Source organism: Sander lucioperca, chromosome 3 (assembly GCF_008315115.2).
Source record: "Sander lucioperca isolate FBNREF2018 chromosome 3, SLUC_FBN_1.2, whole genome shotgun sequence".
NCBI lineage: Eukaryota > Metazoa > Chordata > Actinopteri > Perciformes > Percidae > Sander > Sander lucioperca.
Window position 1 is genome coordinate 3,877,139 of NC_050175.1, and position 19,439 is coordinate 3,896,577.

At 44.2% G+C, this 19,439-nt stretch overlaps 1 protein-coding gene across 1 annotated transcript; it reads right to left on the bottom strand.

Moving 5' to 3' along the window:
- Positions 1–5,802: 5,802 nt before the first annotated feature.
- Positions 5,803–6,670, bottom strand: LOC116041133. The gene is made up of 2 exons (XM_031286996.2): positions 6,564–6,670; positions 5,803–6,471 (listed from the first exon to the last, which is right to left on the bottom strand). The coding sequence occupies exons 1-2, from the start codon at positions 6,636–6,638 to the stop codon at positions 5,812–5,814; spliced, it is 735 nt and encodes a 244-aa protein (XP_031142856.2). The 5' UTR covers positions 6,639–6,670; the 3' UTR covers positions 5,803–5,811.
- Positions 6,671–19,439: the final 12,769 nt, after the last annotated feature.

Here is a 19,439-nt window from a genome sequence, read left to right on the forward strand (position 1 = left end):
CACACACACACGCAGAGCTGTGGTGCGGACGGAGCGAAACAACGTTGAATTCTGCAGTTTGTTAAAGGAACACGCCGACTTATTGTGACTTTGTCTTATTCACCATATCCCCCCTTCTCATCTCCGTGCGTGTCGTAACTCTGTCTGACGCACTGCTACTTCGGCGGAATGATTTGATCGCAGCACCTGAGAAGCCCCGTGGTGAGGAGCAGAGAGTTCGCCTGGAGAAAAAGTAGTTACGTTACACCCAACACTGCTGTTGACTGACTGACAGGCTGGAGGTTGTAGGGCATGGAAAGGCAACTTTATTTTTATAGCACATTTCAGCAACAAGGCAATTCAAAACGCTTTACATAAAACATTAAAGAGCAGTTTAAAAAGAGATAGAAAATAAAAACAGTATATAGATAGTTTGTAGAGATGGGTTTGGGAGGGTAGAGGGAGGTGTTTTATTTTGTGTGGTGTGTAAAATGTTCTAAATCAATAGGATAAATAGGTTTGGAATTATTTTTACATTTTTTTGTTATTACAGAGAGAAAATGCCGAAAAAAGGTACCGTCGGGTACTGGAACAAATTTCCACACCGGAAAAAAAGTGAACGGTACCCAACTCTAACAATTAGTGTCCTCAGTTCCCAAACGCTTATTGAGTGTTCTTAATCCCAACTGCTCCAGTGGAGCTGCTTAGTGGCCAGAGGGTCAGGCTGTGGTTGTACTGGGCAGCTTCTAAGTGTGAATCAGAGGATGAAGTGAAGCCAAAACATCTGGATGCCCCCCCTGGTGACTGGCTGCAATACAAGTCATAAATCCTGGCACCCCCATGTTAGCTGATGGGAGATGGGCCAAACAAAAAAGTCAAAGTACACGCCAAATAAAGTTTTCCCAAAGATAGTTTCTGTCATTTTAGGTAGATCTTATCACGCTGATGTCTGTTTAAGTGTTAATTTTTCTGATCAGTTTGTTTTTTGTTAGTTATCTGATGCTATAAAAACAGGGTGAAATGTCATGATTAACAGCTGGGATTGACTCGCGATTGGTGGGTGTATGGGCAGGACTTGGACTTGGATACCGTGGCTCCATCCCCTGATTACTACAGCGCAGAATCTGGCTCCAAAATTACAAGTATTAATGACTAAGATCACATTAGTAGTTAGTTAGCAGAAACATTTTGACCAATAGACCAATTTGGAGTGGATGTTACAGTTACATCACTGCAGTTGCACACACATTGTGGTGGCAGAAAAACAGCAGAAACAATAATGAATATGATGTTTTCACAATAAATCCATGTTTTTTTCAGCAACAATGAAATGGTCTATAAGGTTGCTTTCACACCTAGAGTTCGGCAGACCTAGATTCGGAGGTGAAGTTGCAACGTTGCATTTTTCATGTTGTTCGGTTAACGTTCACACTGCACTTTGTCAAAAGCACCAAACATTGTAAACTAATACCATGCGGTCTAAACGGTTGCTGGTCTATTGGACAGGATATCACACTCAGTGTTTTTGGTTTCACTTCCTGTATTTGGGTCGGATCGCGTTCTCTGGCGAACTTGGAGACCCCCGTTTTCAGGCGGACCAGAGATCGGTCGTTTGGTCCACACCAGAGCTCGAATGAGCTTTTAAACCACCCCAAACGAACCGGACTATCTGACGAAACGCTCCAGGGTTCGGTTAAAACGGACCACACATTTAGGTGTGAATGCAACCTAAGTATGGTGATGAATATTTGTCATCAATCAGTTCGGGTCCTGGAATGTCCTTCTTTACCAAAGCTTAACACTGACATGGACACATCCTTCCTGCACTAATTTGACTTGAATAACAGCCATTTTGAATTACTAAAACTCTAATTGTTGTGTATATAACAAAAAAGATTAGACAAACTGAAATATACTTTCTGCATCTGCACTTCTGCAAGGGTTCAGTTGACATCTGCATATTTTCTCTAACACCCCTATGTATGATTGTGCAGACTGTGCCCTTACATATGTGAAACGTGTCCATACTTGAGTACTGTAGTGCTTCTCTACAGTCATAATGAAAGGCAGCATTGATTAGTTACAGGAGTAAAAATGGTGTAACGATCAGAGAAATGGAACAACATAAATGTGTCAAATAAAATGTCAGCTAGTAGTGGAGAAATAATTCTCCACTGTGCTGGGACAGAATAAGCAGATGGAGTTAAGACATGGCTGAACAAAGTCAGGTTAGAGGCTCACCAACTACTGCTTCATGCATTCTTATCTGGTAGAAAAAGTAGATGAAGCATTCCCTGATGACTAACTGCTGAATTTTTGTGTTTATCAATAAACTCAGATTTTGGTTGGAATGAAAGCCTGCAGACCTGTGGGGCTTGGTGGCACATGGTTGGAAACCACTGGTCTAAACTACCAGCTGTAGTCACACCCTAGCATCGTGCATCTACTGTTTTGTCTAGCAGAGTTCACTAAATTGTTTTGCTAATCTGCCCACGAGCTCTGTTGGAGGCAAGCATGGCCAGCTGTTATGTAGGAGGGTTTGCCACCCAAGAAGGCCATAATATGGCATCAACCACACGTGAGAGAGCTGAGACACACACTGAGAGACAAACTGATAATGGATTGAGAGAGTGACAGACACATTTACTGTAAGAAAGCATTATATTAAAATTGACATTATATTGATAACTATAAGCTATTGTGTATTGCGAATCCAAAGAACATTATTATTCAGGGTTCCAAACCACTGTATTGAAAGTATAAACAGCAAAGTACTGTACAAGTGGGCTGTACAATCTCCATTAAATGTAAATGGACTGAATTTAAATTGTGTTTTTCTAGCCTTACCGACGTTTATCTGTGTTTTAAGCCCCTAACGTCTCCTTCCAGGCAGCGACACTACAGGCACAATTCACTAGCCTGACGTCGTCATACTCAGATTCTAGTCAGAATATGAGTCTGATACTGCTCCACTGGGCTGTGATTATGGGGCGTGTTTCAACCGAACCAGGAAAGAAAATGCCTCTGCACTCAATTGGATAGACCTACAACCAATCAGAGCAACGGAGACAGACGTCATAGAAACTGCAAGTCAAAGGCAGGCTTCGACAGAGTAAAGGCAGAGGCGGCAGTTTCCATGCCGTGCGGACGGGTGTGGCAATGTGTATACATATGTGATTGCGGTTCTCTGTTCCTATTTTATAATTAATGCGCTGTCGATATCTTCTATAACAGACGCGATGGCGGAATCTACACATCTCAATTCTCTAGAGGCAGCCATCTTTGTTGTCAACAAATTCAACCCAAGCGCTCTTTAGTGACATGGTTGATTACGTTACTGTTTATCATCTTTCCTCGTATAAAGCCCACCCTGACAATTTGATTGTTCCAAACAGCTCTGGTTCGAGCATAGTTGCTCCACAACGGATCAAGTCCAGACCGAACTTCCCAACCTCAAATGTTGTGGGCAGGGCTAAGTTCGGCTGGCATCCAGGCTAACAATTCACCATTTACACACATTCATACACTGGTGGCCGAGGCTGCCATACAAGGTGTCAATTGCTCATCAGATAAACATTCACACACCGATGGAGCAGCATCGGGAGCAATGAACCCCCAGTTCAGTGGTTTGCCCAAGAACACTTCGACATGTAGAGCAGGGATTGAACCACCAGACCATTCCATTTGGTAGATGACCGCTCTACCACCTGAGCCATTTTCTTTTTTTTCTTTCTGCCTGTGTGTTGTCTGTAATTGCACTTTTGATGCAATGTTTTTGTGCACAGTTTTGTATTGTATTCAAAATCTATAAATAAAGTTTGAAAATAAAAGTCTGATAGGATGATTACAGAAAGGTGAATAGAGAAATCACATGCGGAGCTGACAGAGCAAGCGAATAATGTGTATTGCAGTTTTTTCACACAGCGTGACATGCAGCGATGGTTCTGTTGCCTCGTTTGTTGCGTCCATTTTGAAGCATCAGAGAGCAGCGCAGGCATCTAAGTGGCACCGAAATAAGGCACCGAAATCCGTGTTGCTATTCGGTCCAGTAGATACCTGTCGTTTAGGCATCAGTGCCATATTAGCACCGGATTTCGGTACCCAACCCTACTTCCTACAAATGCCTAGGCATATGGCTCGATTAGAAGATGACCTTTAAGGTGCATATTGATAATCTGTTGAAAAGCTTAGGCCAAAACTGGGATTTCTTTACGGAAGAAATACTTTCCATTTTAGGCCAGATATATAATTGTGCAAAACTCATTTGTATCTGCATTAAACTATGGTGATGTGATTTACATGCATGCAACTTCATCGCTACTAATAAAATTGGATTCTGCACTCACTATTGCATTTTATGATTCTTTAGGTTGGTCATCTCTGTACCATTGGTTCTATTTTTGGGGGGCTTTTTCCTTTATTTGAAAGTGACAGTGGATAGACAGGAAAGGTGGGAGAGAGATGGGGGATGACACGCAGCAAAGGGCCACAGGTTGGACTCGAACCTGGGCCGCTACAGAGGACTCAGCCTACATGGGGCGCACGCTCTTACTGGGTGAGCTAAAGGTCACCCCACATGTTGCTATTTATGACCTAGACATTGTTAGGTATGCAACCTACTTATATCTCCAGCCTACTGATGGCAGTGAGACAGGCAGTGTAGATCTGTGTAATTGACTGGTAGCAGTGAGACAGGCAGTGTAGATCTGTATTAGTGACTGATGGCAGTGAGACAGGCAGTGTAGATCTGTATTAGTGACTGATGGCAGTGAGACAGGCAGCGTAGGTCTGTATTAGCTGCATCAGATTAAGCGCAGATGGCTCTACTTGCATCAGCGGGGGGACCCTACTATACACGCCAGAAAAAGTCTGCAACATTGTTTTAGCCTGTGGGGTTCTGCACAACATCGCACAGGAAAACAGGGTGCCATAAATGTAGTGATGGAGCCAGATGACCTGATGCCCAGAGAGCATTAAGGAAACTACTATTATTCCTCGCTTTAAAAAGGTATAGTGTTATGTTTGGCAATGATATTCAATACTGGAAACATGACGATGTGCAACATTTTTATTTATTCTTCAGGTTTTCGTTTCTCTTTGTGTCGTTAATGGCCACAAGTGAACGATTTATTTCTGCCATTGACCGACATATTTCGGCTTGGAGACAGGGTCGGGGTGGTGGTCCAGCACGGGGGGCGGAGGACACGCGCTCTCCCTCGCAGCTCACAGTTGCCTGGCTCTGACTCATGAAAAAACACGAGTAAAATAAAAGACACTGCATAAACTCCGTTACTGTGTGTTTATTTAAATATAGGTACACCTACATGGAGGCCTAAGAGATTGCAATATAAGCCTGTATATTACTATTAGGACTATAGCATACATATGTCAAGGATGTATAAATTAAATAAACTTCAGCTGGAGTCCGACTTACTACGGCAACACTGTTGACCGCATCAGTGATCTCTTTCCATTCTGCATTCTTTCGACAGCCTTTACAGTTTTTCTCAATTGCTTAAACACATTTGCCCACTCTGACATCACATTTTCAAAACAGTTAACACACAGGATAAAACTGAAGCTCAATGGCCAAAATGACTCATTTTGTTAGCAAAATGCTCTAACACTCACAAAACATTAAAAGCATGCAACATAAGCAAATATTTCCATCAAACACCACAACTTGTGGTCAAATTAATTTATTCTTTCACATCATACATGGACAAAATACAAAATACAGCCATCAATATGAAATATGACACTTTACAAACTCAAATGGATACTGAAAGCTACCAAAGGAAACTACCTTTAGATATATTTTATCTTTCACATTTAGTCCATTCGTTCTTGACGATTATGCCACAGGTTCTCATCAACATCGCATTGAATGTTTTCCCTTGCAATGCACCGAGGGAAATACCTCCTTGCGTGGCGCATCCATCCCTGGCAGTCCTCTGCACCTATTGCCAGGCAACCAGCATTCATTGCCTCCAGGAGGGGCATCTGCTCATATGGCCGGTGATCATACACCTTCCACCTCCAAGCAGAGAAGAACTCCTCGATTGGGTTCAGAAAAGGGGAGTATGCAGGAAGGAAGTGCATCATAATACGAGGCTGTGCTGCAAACCATTCGTTCACAAGGCGAGAGTGATGGAAAGCCACATTGTCCCAAATTATGACATACAGAGTCATGCCAGGCCTCAACAGCCCTCTCTCTTCGGGTGGAATCAGTATTTCTTTCAATGAATCAAGAAATGTGATGAAGCGTTCTGTATTGTATGGGCCAATGGTTGGTATGTGGCAAAGGACCCCATCATTGGAGATGGCAGCACACATGGTGATATTGGCACCCCTCTGACCTGGCACTGTGACAGCGGCCCTCTGCCCAATGATGTTCCTCCCGCGTCTCCTCACTTTACAGAGGTTGAAGCCGGCTTCATCCACAAAAATGAATTTGTGATGTGCCCCCTCAGCTTCAAGCTCCATTATTCTCTAAGAAAAAGAACAAATTCATGAAACAAATTACAGTATTCCAGTCACATGTAACTATGGTAAACAAGGTATTACAATAACAAAATCTGTACCTGCACATACTGGAATCGTGCCTCCTTTACGATGTCAGAGTTTCTTTGAAATGGAACTCGGTACAGCTGCTTCATTCTGACATGGTGTCGTTTAAGGACTCGATCTATAGTTGCCATATAGACTCACACTGTTTATATTTCTAAATGCTCCCTGATCTGCAATTACTGCTGCCTTGATTTCACGCAGTCTGATTGCATTGTTTGCCACTACCATATCTACAATGGCAGACTCCTGTTTAATACTAAATATCTTTCCTCTGCCACCAGTGTGTGGTAATGTGTGGATCCTATAAAGTAAAAGCAAAAAGCATGTCAAAATTGACATTACTGTATGACAGTCACATAAATGGGATTGATAAAACATCTGCATTACTGTAGACACAGTTTGATCTGCTAACAGGGCAATACAGTAAAGCTGAAATACACAGTGGTATACATTACAGTAACACTGTGAATTACCTGTTCTCATTCCGAAAAAGCCTGACAATAGATGCCACAGTGCTCCGAGTCAGAATGGGCTGGACCCTTTGTCCAGCCTCTCTAAAGGACAAGCCATGATTGATGACATGGTCAATAATTGTTGCCCGAATTTCATTTGAAACTTGAGCTCGATTTTGTCCTCTTGCTGCTGTTTTGTTCACCACAGTGAATCCAATAGAGTTCGGGGTCTTTCAATGAGATCTGTGGTAACTGTTTTGACAAAGGGTGTGAAAAATGTGTGAAACAAATGAAAAAGTGTTAAAACATTTGCAAGAGAAGACTTCTGCTGTGCTAATAATGTGATGATGAAGATAAAGCGGATCCCAGTTTCATTTAGTGTGTCTTAGCAAATGAGAAAAACTGTAATACCAGTTTTCAGGCTGCCAAATAGTTTACACGTTAGTGCAAGTGAACTTGTTGTTGATGTCAGGGTTTCAATCTCCACCTCTGAAAAGTTCTGCTTCTTAGCCGATTACGTCTCGCCATGTCGTAAATTGTAGGGGCGAGGCATCAAAACCGAGAATGTATTGGGGCATGATATTTAAATTATGATTGTTTCCAGCCACCGCATTTTTCATGTGAAGCCTGTCGTAAGATGATTTCATCGCTCATATCTCCGCTGGTTTCTACGTTAGATTGATAAATGAGGGCCAGTGTGTCCAGCTGGTCAGACAGGCAGGCAGTAAAGGGCTGTGATTGACAAGAGGTCTTGTGGCTTGCGCCTCTGCACGCCACTCATCCGCCACTTCCTGGGCCCTTTGTGTTACAAACACACACACACACACACACACACACACACACACACACACACACACACACACCATCTGCTGTGGTAATTCACAGGCTGCATGCCGAAGCAGCACACAGCCTCCTGTCTTGCTTTGCTTTCTCCTATTCATTCCTCCTTTGCTCGCTCGCAGTCTTTTATTTGGAGGGAGAAAGCCAGGCCATTCAGAACTTTTGTTTGTACTGGCCCCACACACACACACACACACACACACACACACACACACACACACACACACACACACACACACACACACACACCGAACTTTCAAAAGCAATCATTCCACTCCACTTAGAGGATGGCAGTCTGGTTTTGTTGAGTCCTACAATTTATTTAGCCTCTCATATTTTTCCTGAACTGTGGAGGAGCTCTCCTGTGCTCTCAGGCAGCAGCTAATTCTGTTTCTAATCATAAAGTTTGACCATTGTAACAGAACCAAGCACATGTAGTGAATCACTGAGCTGTTGATGACTGGAAATTGATCATTTAGTTACTGATCCATCAGATTAGTTTTTTTATTTATTTTTATTTTATAATGTCTGGTAATCTGCTAAACACATGACACTGATGTCAACATTTATTATTTTTAAGGACCCATGGTAAAAGTGAAGATTCTGAATTGGATGACTACACAACAACAACATGGATCTTACAGAAATAAAAGCAAATTAAGACATCTTAATTTGCTCTTTTATTTCTGTAAGAAAAATAAGCGTCAAAAAGCGACCTCTCACCCTTGCAATTGCTTGCTTGTAGTTTAGGGTTTAAGTAGTTTAGGGTTGTCACAGGAAAAATAGCATTTTTGTTGTTGCTGATCAGACTACATGTCTTTTGAGGTGGTCATTGTGTAAGTGTAGGTGATAATACAGGCATTCATTCTTGCTGTCTCTTGTCTGAGGGGTTTGGCAGACTATAAGCTGGCTCCCGACCAGCTTGTCATCTTTCATCACCTGCATCACCCGTTTAACCTGACAGCACCAACAACACATATTTCCTAATGTAATCATTGTTTGACACATGAAAGTGAACCTGCAAACTTTGTCTTTTTCTCTCCGAGTCAGTAGAGTGAGGGTGAGCAACATACACCCTCAAAGTGATTAAGCTGTGCGATAAACAAGTCTTGACTAAAGATGGAAATATCAACAAATCTCCGCTCCCATCTTGAAACTCACTATCCAACAAAATATGCAAGTCTCCCAGGACTCCATCCACAAAGAACAGCTAGACCAACACATCTACCATGGTGAGCAATCAACCCCCAATCATCATGACCAGCAGCTCGGGGTGCTTTGTACTCGGCTCACAGTCACCTATTCTCGGGTAACTGAACCACCAACTATCGCTGACCTGACGGAGCACCATGCGGAGCATCATAACCCATTTCGAGCTCTGTAGCGGCCAAACACATCTACTAACTGCTGCTGATATGATGAGCTGTGACGGAGGTCTGTAGCCTGCGTCATGAAGCTCTGTGGCAGCCTAAACCGCTAGCAACTGTCGCTCTGAAGCACAGAGGTCTGTAGCACGGAGCTCTGCAGCAGATGTCACGTGACCAGCTGGCGGTCTCCTAGTTTTAGTATGATATCATACGAACCTGTTCATGAGACTGTGTTGACTGTAGTTATAAACTTGACAGAGAAAACTCAACTGAAGTTTTAGCTTTCTACATAATCAATGAAGAATCAGTTAACGGATTAATCGCGAGGTCGCAGATATAACTGCAATCCGTGCATCTCTACTAGGTACGGTGGAAAAGATAGTCGATTGATCTGATTTCAGCATGCCCTTGCGTAAAATAGCGCTTTCTACTTATAATTTCTGGCTACTTTATGGCCACGTATGGGTATTGCAACACGTGTAGATATTTATGTCTATGTGTGTCTCTCTCTTGAGCGTTTTTTTTTTTGGGGGGGGGGGGGGAATTTTGTATCATTTTTCTTAAAGCAATATTGTTAGTAGGGGATTGACGATTTCAATATCGCCCAACCCAAGCATGGAGTAATATTTGTGTGTGATTCTGGCTGCTCTGGCACTGTTACAGGCATTCTCCACTGCTGCATTCCGGCTGCGTTCTGGTTTTGTTCCGTCCTCCGCCAAGCGCCATACCACACCGGGAGTGTCTCAGCAGCGGAGCGTCTTGCTGCCCGACTCGCTTATTGTCTTATTCTTTCCTAGTTGTCTTGTTCTGTAAAGTACTTTACAGAACAATCACATGTTTATTAAAATAATATCTACCTTCCACTCCAAGTACTCCTGTAATTAAACTCCATGCCTTCTCTTTTCTGGCGTTGTCCTGATAAAAAGGATCTGTGATGTCGTATTATTTTTTCCACCTCCAAGATGAATCTCTCGCGAGAGCCTCTACGCACACGTTTCGGGGACACGGTGTTGCACGGCTGGTGGAAAATCAAGCATTGACTTGAATGGCTGCGATTGCTCACGGGGCCCACTGCACCTTCGGAACGCAGCCCAGTGGAAAATGCTTGTTAGAGGACTTTACTAATAAACAGCCTGTATGTGACATTGAACTTCTTTACCATGGTTTTCATGTCTACATCCATTTATGGGTAATTGTGGAAATTGAAATCAGGCCTTATTGTGACCAGTTTCAATTTTTTTTAGATTTATAGTACAGAACTATGCATGCACCCAGCTGCATTAGTTTGCAGAAAAGATTGTGTATGCATATTTTAGCCATGCTAGTGGCGTGGCTGTAGAGATGGCAATGTTGGTCTGTCGAGCGATCCACAATTTGGTTCACACTGAAATAGCTCACGAATACTACACTGGATAGACATGAAATTTTGCACATTCACGGTGCCTAGAGGATGAATCCTATTTACTTTGTTCCTCTGAAATTTTTCCCTGTGCCTCCCACACATCACATCATATCTCTATGTACTTGGTACATTGGCACCATGTTAGCATGTTGACATTAGCATTGAGCTCACAGGGCTGCTAATAATCTGGTCATTATAGTCACAATAGTATTGGAGTCTGCGACCTCATTCTGGGAACATGCCAGATGCATTTGGAGTCCTGGCCCAGAGCCATTAACTACCAATAGGTAATGTAATTTCATATTCATAATGAGCTCCCATGTGCTCAATGCAGCCTGGTTACACACAATGCATCAATGTGTCACTGTCAGACTTCTTGGTAATTACAGTAATTATAATGTATTGATGTCAAAATGCCACACAAACATCTTTTTAGATATGTTACAACAGTGCAATTGCTGCTAGTGACATGCTGACAGCTAGTTAGACACGTCCTGCTCAGTGCATTAAGTCTAAATGAACCAGTGGCTGCAAAGGGACTGTCGATGTTTAACCTACAGAAGTAGGTCAGACACTGTGGGTGTGAGCGGCATGCAATCATTACTTTGTAAAGTCCTCTATGCATTGTTTGTTGATGTGGTGACACACACACACACACACACACACACACACACACACACACACACACACACACAATGAGTGCAGCTACCTGATCTCTGTCATAGTACTGGTATGTGTTTCCATTCATTCCACACTACTCCCCCGCAAGTCCCACAATCCATTATGTGTACCTAACGAACAGGTGTGTCACTTTTGGGAGAGGCCTTTCACAGACTGTAAATATAAAACCAAAAAGTGGTAATGGTTGCGTGGCATTAAATTAAAATCTGCATGCTCACACAACACTTTCACCAGCTGCACGTTAACATGTGGACAATTGTGAAATGCTGATTTCCTATTGTGATGGAGATTGTATTTATTATATTTGTATTCATCATTCATTAGAGAAAGTGATCCCAAGTACTCCATTGTACATGTGTTGTTCACACATGCACAATGTAGACTGTTGTGCACCCACAGGCTGTATAAAAGAATTGGACATAGACTCTAGAACTGAAAAGTTAAGCCAATGCTGAAGTGCCTGCAACCTGCATTTTTAATTTCCAGCACTGGTTGTAAAAAGAAGTCCAATTCTATAGAAGTCTATGAGCAAATGACTCAATAAACATTTTCATAATGAGTTTATGGTCTCAATCACTACTTTCAAGTTTTCTTCTATACAGTATGATGTTCGTTTGGTAAATGATGGTCCAATTTATTTTAAAATAGACAATAAAGCAGGGCAAAACAGTAGCACTTTAGGGAGTGGCTAACTTGTGATTGACTAGTTGCTTCCAAAGTCATGATAAAGCCTTAGCAATGGGTCAGGTCAGGGTACAAAAGTATAATCCGTTTTTCGTTTCAAACCAAAACCGAAAAAATGTAACTATGAGCTCCGTTTTGTTTTTTTTTAAATAGCTGGAAAACTGCTCGTTTTTCAACTGTTTTTTTTGTTATTCATGTGTCCGTTTTAAACCAACAGCGAGAATACAGGCTCATATTTATAATGAGCATAGTTATTGAAAATCCGATGGAACACAAGTCTTGTTTATAATGTTACTTTGGTCTTACATGTTAAAGATCAAAGGTGACTAAAACCAATGCACTCTGGACCGGAAGTAATATTAACGTGTCAGAATAAGAGAATGAGAACTGTAATAACTGCCAGAAGAACGAGATACCTTAGCTTTTGTCTGTAGCTTGTCAGATTAAGCTAAAGTTAATTATTTAGGGTTATATAAAGTATTTAATTGAGTAACATTCATTAGTAGCCACAAAGGGAGTAAGAATGGATATTGTTTTAAAATAGAAATAGGATTATAATAATTTTAAAATCCATCCATCCATCCATCTTCTTCCGCTTATCCGGTAACGGGTAGCGGGGGTAGCAGCTCCAGCAGGGGACCCCAAACTTCCCTTTCCCGAGCCACATTAACCAGCTCCGACTGGGGGATCCCGAGGCGTTCCCAGGCCAGGTTGGAGATATAATCCCTCCACCTAGTCCTGGGTCTTCCCCGAGGCCTCCTCCCAGCTGGACGTGCCTGGAAAACCTCCCTAGGGAGGCGCCCAGGGGGCATCCTTACCAGATGCCCAAACCACCTCAACTGGCTCCTTTCGACGCAAAGGAGCAGCGGCTCTACTCCGAGCTCCTCACGGATGACTGAGCTTCTCACCCTATCTCTAAGGGAGACGCCAGCCACCCTCCTGAGGAAACCCATTTCGGCCGCTTGTACCCTGGATCTCGTTCTTTCGGTCATGACCCAGCCTTCATGAAAACTGACCGGTAGATTGAGAGCTTTGCCTTCTGGCTCAGCTCTCTTTTCGTCACAACGGTGCGATAAATTGAGTGTAATACCGCACCCGCTGCGCCGATTCTCCGACCAATCTCCCGCTCCATTGTTCCCTCACTCGCGAACAAGACTCCAAGGTACTTGAACTCCTTCACTTGGGGTAAAGACTCATTCCCTACCTGGAGAAGGCACTCCATCGGTTTCCTGCTGAGAACCATGGCCTCAGATTTAGAGGTGCTGATCCTCATCCCAGCCGCTTCACACTCGGCTGCGAACCGATCCAGTGAGTGCTGAAGGTCACAGGCCGACGATGCCATCAGGACCACATCATCTGCAAAAAGCAGCGATGAGATCCCCAGCTCACCAAACTGCAACCCCTCTCCACCCCGACTACGCCTCGATATCCTGTCCATAAATACTACAAACAGGATTGGTGACAAAGCGCAGCCCTGGCGGAGGCCAACTCTCACCTGAAACGAGTCCGACTTACTGCCGAGAACCCGGACACAGCTCTCGCTTTGGTCGTACAGAGATTGGATGGCCCTGAGAAGGGACCCCCTCACCCCATACTCCCGCAGCACCTCCCACAGTGTCTCCCGGGGGACCCGGTCATACGCCTTCTCCAGATCCACAAAGCACATGTAGACCGGTTGGGCATACTCCCAGGCTCCCTCCAGGATCCTTGCGAGAGTAAAGATCTGGTCCGTTGTTCCACGACCAGGACGGAATCCGCATTGTTCCTCTTCAACCTGAGGTTCGACTATCGACCGAACCCTCCTTTCCAGCACCTTGGAGTAGACTTTACCGGGGAGGCTGAGAAGTGTGATACCCCTGTAATTGGCACACACCCTCTGGTCCCCCTTTTTGAAAAGGGGAACCACCACCCCGGTCTGCCACTCCATAGGCACCGTCCCCGACTTCCACGCAATAGAATAGAATACACTTTATTGTCCCCAAGGGGAAATTTGTCTTGGACATAGTGCTACAATCTGTTGCTTCACAACACAATAAAATGCAAATACAATACAAAAGGATAAAATCAGCATGAAAGTGTGATCATCGTAACATCCTGAGACACAAGAGACAATAAAAGAAGGACACACATGACAGCACGAACGACACAACATCCTAACAGTGAACTATATGCTCTGCTGGTCTAAGATTTGCAATAGGAGTTCAGTAGCTTGATGGAAGTTGGAATAAACGATAACTTTAGTCTGTTTGTTTTAAATCTTGGCACACGGAATCTCCTCCCTGATGGCAAAAGTTCATATTCAGGGAAGAGGGGGTGTTGAGCGTCTACAGTGATTCTTTCAGCTTGTTTTCTAACAGCTTGCTCGTACAGGCTCTGTATGGGCTTGTACTCTTTCCTCCCTATTATCCTCATAGCTGTCTTGTGTGTGCTGACCAGCCTGCTTCTCAGCTGCACTGTTAAGTTGCCAAACCATGCTGTGATTCCATATCTAATGATACTCTCCAAAATCGCTTGATAGAACATGAGCATAATCTTGCTGCTTACTCCATACAGTCTCAGTCGCCTTAGAAAGTATAGTCTCTGCTGCAATTTATTGCACAGATGGTCAATGTGTGTTTTCCAGCAGAGCAGATTATCTATATGGACACCTAAGTATTTGTAAGATGTTACCTGGATGATTTTCTGATTTTTTATAATAACTGGCTCATGGTCAATCACTTGCCTTGGGTCCAGGATCATCTCCTGTGTTTTTGTGACATTTAAGATAAGATGGTTATTATCACACCACTTGATAAAGGTGTCTATCTCATCGTGGTACACAGAAGGATTTATATCTTTCTGGAGAAGGCTCAAAATTGCTGTATCATCTGCAAATTTTATAATATAGTTATTTGGGTGTACTTTCCTGCAGTCATTGGTATACAATGTAAAAAGTATGGGTGATACCACAGAACCTTGTGGGACCCCCGTGTTGCTATGTTTAACCTCTGACAGTGTGCCATTGACTTTCACCTGTTGTGTCCTATTAGTTAAAAAAGAATAAAACCATCTGATCAAGGCAGGGTTAACATGCATATCATTCAGTTTCTTTAAAAGCAGATAGGGTTGTACAGTATTAAATGCGGAGCTAAAATCAATAAATAATATTCTAGAATAGGCTTTTGTATCCTCAAGATGTTTAGAAGTAAGATGCGAGATACAGAGGATGGCATCTTCTGTACTGCGTTCATGTTTATAGGCAAATTGCCACGTGTCAATGTTGAAGAGGCGTGTCAACCAAGACAACCCCTCCACACCCAGAGCTTTAAGCATTTCTGGACGGATCTCATCAATCCCTGGGGCTTTGCCACTGTGGAGTTGTTTAACTACCTCAGCAACTTCCACCAGGGAAATTGACGACAATCCCCCATCATCCTCCAGCTCTGCCTCTACCATAGAGGGCGTATTAGTCGGATTTAGGAGTTCCTCAAAGTGCTCCTTCCACCGCCCTATTACCTCCTCAGTTGAGGTCAGCAGCGTCCCATCCTTACTGTACACAGCTTGGATGGTTCCCCGCTTCCCCCTCCTGAGGTGGCGAACGGTTTTCCAGAAGCACCTTGGTGCCGACCGAAAGTCCTTCTCCATGTCTTCTCCGAACTTCTCCCACACCCGCTGCTTTGCCTCTTTCACGGCAGAGGCTGCAGTCCTTCGGGCCCTTCGGTACCTTGCAACTGCCTCCGGAGTCCCCTGGGATAACATATCCCAGAAAGACTCCTTCTTCAGTCGGACAGCTTCCCTGACCACCGGTGTCCACCACGGTGTTCGTGGGTTGCCGCCCCTTGAGGCACCTAAAACCCTAAGACCACAGCTTCCCGCCGCAGCTTCAGCAATGGAAACTTTGAACATTGTCCACTCGGGTTCAATGCCCCCAGCCTCCACAGGGATGCACGAAAAGCTCCGCCGGAGGTGTGAGTTGAAAGTCTGTCGGACAGGGGCCTCCTCCAGACGTTCCCAGTTCACCCGCACTACCCATTTGGGTTTACCAGGTCTGTCCAGAGTCTTCCCCCACCCTCTGACCCAACTCACCACCAGATGGTGATCAGTTGACAGCTCTGCCCCTCTCTTCACCCGAGTGTCCAAAACATACGGCCTCAGATCAGATGAAACGATTATAAAATCGATCATTGACTTTTGGCCTAGGGTGCTCTGGTACCAAGTACACTTATGAGCATCCCTATGTTCGAACATGGTGTTCGTTATAGACAATCCATGACTAGCACAGAAGTCCAACAACAAACAACCACTCTGGTTTAGATCAGGGAGGCCGTTCCTCCCAATCACGCCTCTCCATGTGTCTCCATCATTGCCCACGTGTGCGTTGAAGTCCCCCAGCAGAACTATGGAGTCCCCTACTGGAGCCCCATACAGGACTCCATTCAAGGTCTCCAAGAAGGCCGAATACTCCGAGCTCTTGTTTGGTGCATACGCACAAACAACAGTCAGAGTTTTCCCCCCCACAACCCGCAGGCGTAGGGAGGCGACCCTCTCGTCCACCGGGGTAAACTCCAACGTAGCGGCGCTCAGCCGGGGGCTTGTGAGTATCCCCACACCCGCCCGGCGCCTCACACCCTGGACAACTCTGGAGAAGAAAAGAGTCCAACCCCTATCCAGGAGTATGGTTCCAGAACCGAGACTGTGCGTAGAGGTAAGCCCCACCAGATCCAACTGGTAGCGCTCCACCTCCCGCACAAGTTCCGGTTCCTTCCCCCACAGAGAGGTGACGTTCCACGTCCCCAGAGCCAGCGTCTGCTGCCCGGGTCTGGTCCGTCGAGGCCCCTGACCTTCACTGCCACCCATGTGGCAACGCACCCGACCCCAGCGGTTCCTCCCACAGGTGGTGGGCCCATGGGTTGGAGAGAGAGGTGCCACGTAGCTTTTTCGGGCTGTGCCCGGCCGGGCTCCGTGGCAAACCTGGCCACCAGGCGCTCGCTGACGGGCCCTCCATCTGGGCCTGGCTCCAGACGGGGGCCCCGGGCTTCCTCCGGGCAGGGTTACATCATCTCTACCTCGTTTTTTCATAGGGTTTTTTAACCATTCTTTGTCTGGCCCCTCACCTGAGACCACTTTGCCTTGGGAGACCCTACCAGGAGCACAAAGCTCCAGGCAACACAGCCCTCAGGTTCATAGGGACACACAAACCTCTCCACCACGATAAGGTGATGGTTCCCGGAGAAGTCACATTTTAAATCAAATCTGCATTCCCCTAGCATTATGTGTGGCGTTATTGACTACTTTTACTCTAATCTTACACCAGCCAGTAAAAAAAGGCAAAAAATATAAGGGCTTTTTTTTAATTGCTCTGCAGAATATTGTATGTGACATGGTTGACCACATTAGCTGCCATTGAACATGTCAATATGATGAAGAACATTTTTTAAATAAACAATTTAAAGTGTACTTGAGACTCATTCACGTCTGGTCTCCTCAGGCCCTGCAGACTGGACCAGAGTTCATGGTGAGCATGGTAGACCTTCTCACTGCTGGGCCTGTGCCTGGATCAACCAGCTCGTTAGATGTTCACTGTTCATACTAAGCCCTTGAAACAGTAGTTGACCAATATTGGATAATAAAATATAATACATGATAGGTATTGTGTGGTTCTATTACAATAAGGAATGGTCAATGTTAAGCACTGTGGCCTCACAGCAAGAAGGTACTGGGTTGGAACCCTGGTGGCCTGGGGCCTTTCTGCATGGAGTTTGCATGTTCTTTCTGTGTCTGCATGGGTTTTTGTTTTCCGGGTGCTCCGGTTTCCCTCTCCACTAAAAAAAACATGTTCCCCTCCCTTTCACTTAATTGTAAGTCACTTTGGATAAAAGCGCCAGCTAAATGACATGTCATTTAATTTAATGTAATGGATGTGTGTGTGTGTGTGTGTGTGTGTGTGTGTGTGTGTGTGTGTGTGTGTGTGTGTGTGTGCGTGCACATACTTACATATGCACGTGTGTGTGGCGGGGTGAATGTGTGTATGTGGGTGTGTGTGTGTGTGTGTGTGTCTGGGCACGTGCATGCATGTGTGTGCATGTGTGTGTTTATCTTAGGTAAATCACAATAGTGCCCTATTGCACTACCAGGTCAAAATTCACCCGGGAACACCAAGATTAGATTTATTCCATTTGATTTTATAGCCAGAGATTGAGCCAAATTTGTTAAAGATCTTAAGAATTTTTGGAACAGAGTTCCAAAATATCATCTGCAAATAACGATATTGAGTTGTTATTGGATTTAATCTGGACATTACATATTTTATGTTGCCTTATGGCTTGGGCTAACGGTTCAAGAGATATCGCAAATAGCATGGAAGAAAGCGGGCATCCCTGTCTCGAGCCCTGTGCGATGGGAAATGGCTTTGAGTGCAGGCCATTGGTTGAGACTATGGCCGTGGGATTCACATATAAAGTACGTACCATGTCAATGAATTTAGCTCCCAAACCAAGCCTCTCCATTACTTGCCACAAGTAGTTCCACTCTAGGCGGTCAAAAGCCTTTTCCGTGATGAAACTGCTGCCGTTGTTGGAAGGTTTTTGGCTTCTTCTCAATAAAACATTCTAGGCGTAGTGCCAAGACTTTGGAATAGAGCTTAATATCAGTCGCAATGAGGCTGACGGGCCTATAGTTTGAGCACTCTGTAGGATCTTTGCCCTTTTTGTGTATGACCGAGATTAGTGCAGTGTTGGTTTGTTGATGAAAGGTGCCCCTCTCTATGGCCGAGGTTAAAGTTTGTAAAATGATAAGTTTGATGATGATTGGTTTGCAACCATTAAAATAGTAATTTTGCCTCACTCTGTGCATTATAAATTCAGCTCTCCTTAGCAAATCATTTAGCTCTGCTCGATTTGTGACTAAAAGAGTATGTGTAGATTTAGAAAAATACGTCTTTAGAGACTGCTCTAACGATTTACGAACGTTCTTCCAACCCCGAAATTCTTGCCTATCTCTTTTTCTTCAAATTGACCGCAACGGAAGATGTGAAATCTCTAATAAATCCTTTAGTTGCTTGCCAAATGTAGGACGGGTCCTACAGTATTGATTGATATAAACTCTGCCAGCTTGGCTCTAAACTCTGTATTAAAATCTGTGTTTTGGAGAAGGGAATTATTAAATTGCCACTTTCTAGATCTTTCTCCTAACATATCACAATGGAATGTGGTTATCAGTGCATTGTGGTCAGACAGGATTGCTGGTTCAATTGCTATTGTGTTGAACATTGCCTTAAATTCACTGGAGCACAAAAAATAATCAATGCGGGAGTGGGTGAGGTGACGTGTGGAAAAGAAGGTGTAATCCTTGCTAGTAAGATTGTGCATCCTCCATATATCTGTAAGATGGTGGGATTCCACAACTGCTTTAAACATGTCCAATATGTGTTTTTGGGCTTTCGTGTGGTTGACCCCTGATCTATCCTGATTTAGATCTACTACCGAA

What these genes read in the sequence shown, in the direction of transcription:
- LOC116041133 (XM_031286996.2), bottom strand. Translation starts at nt 6,638, where the DNA reads ATGAAGCAGCTGTACCGAGTTCCATTTCAAAGAAACTCTGACATCGTA. An exon ending in CACGATTCCAGTATGTGCAG is followed by an intron (nt 6,472 to 6,563) that starts GTACAGATTTTG and finishes TCTTTTTCTTAG; the next exon opens with AGAATAATGGAGCTTGAAGC.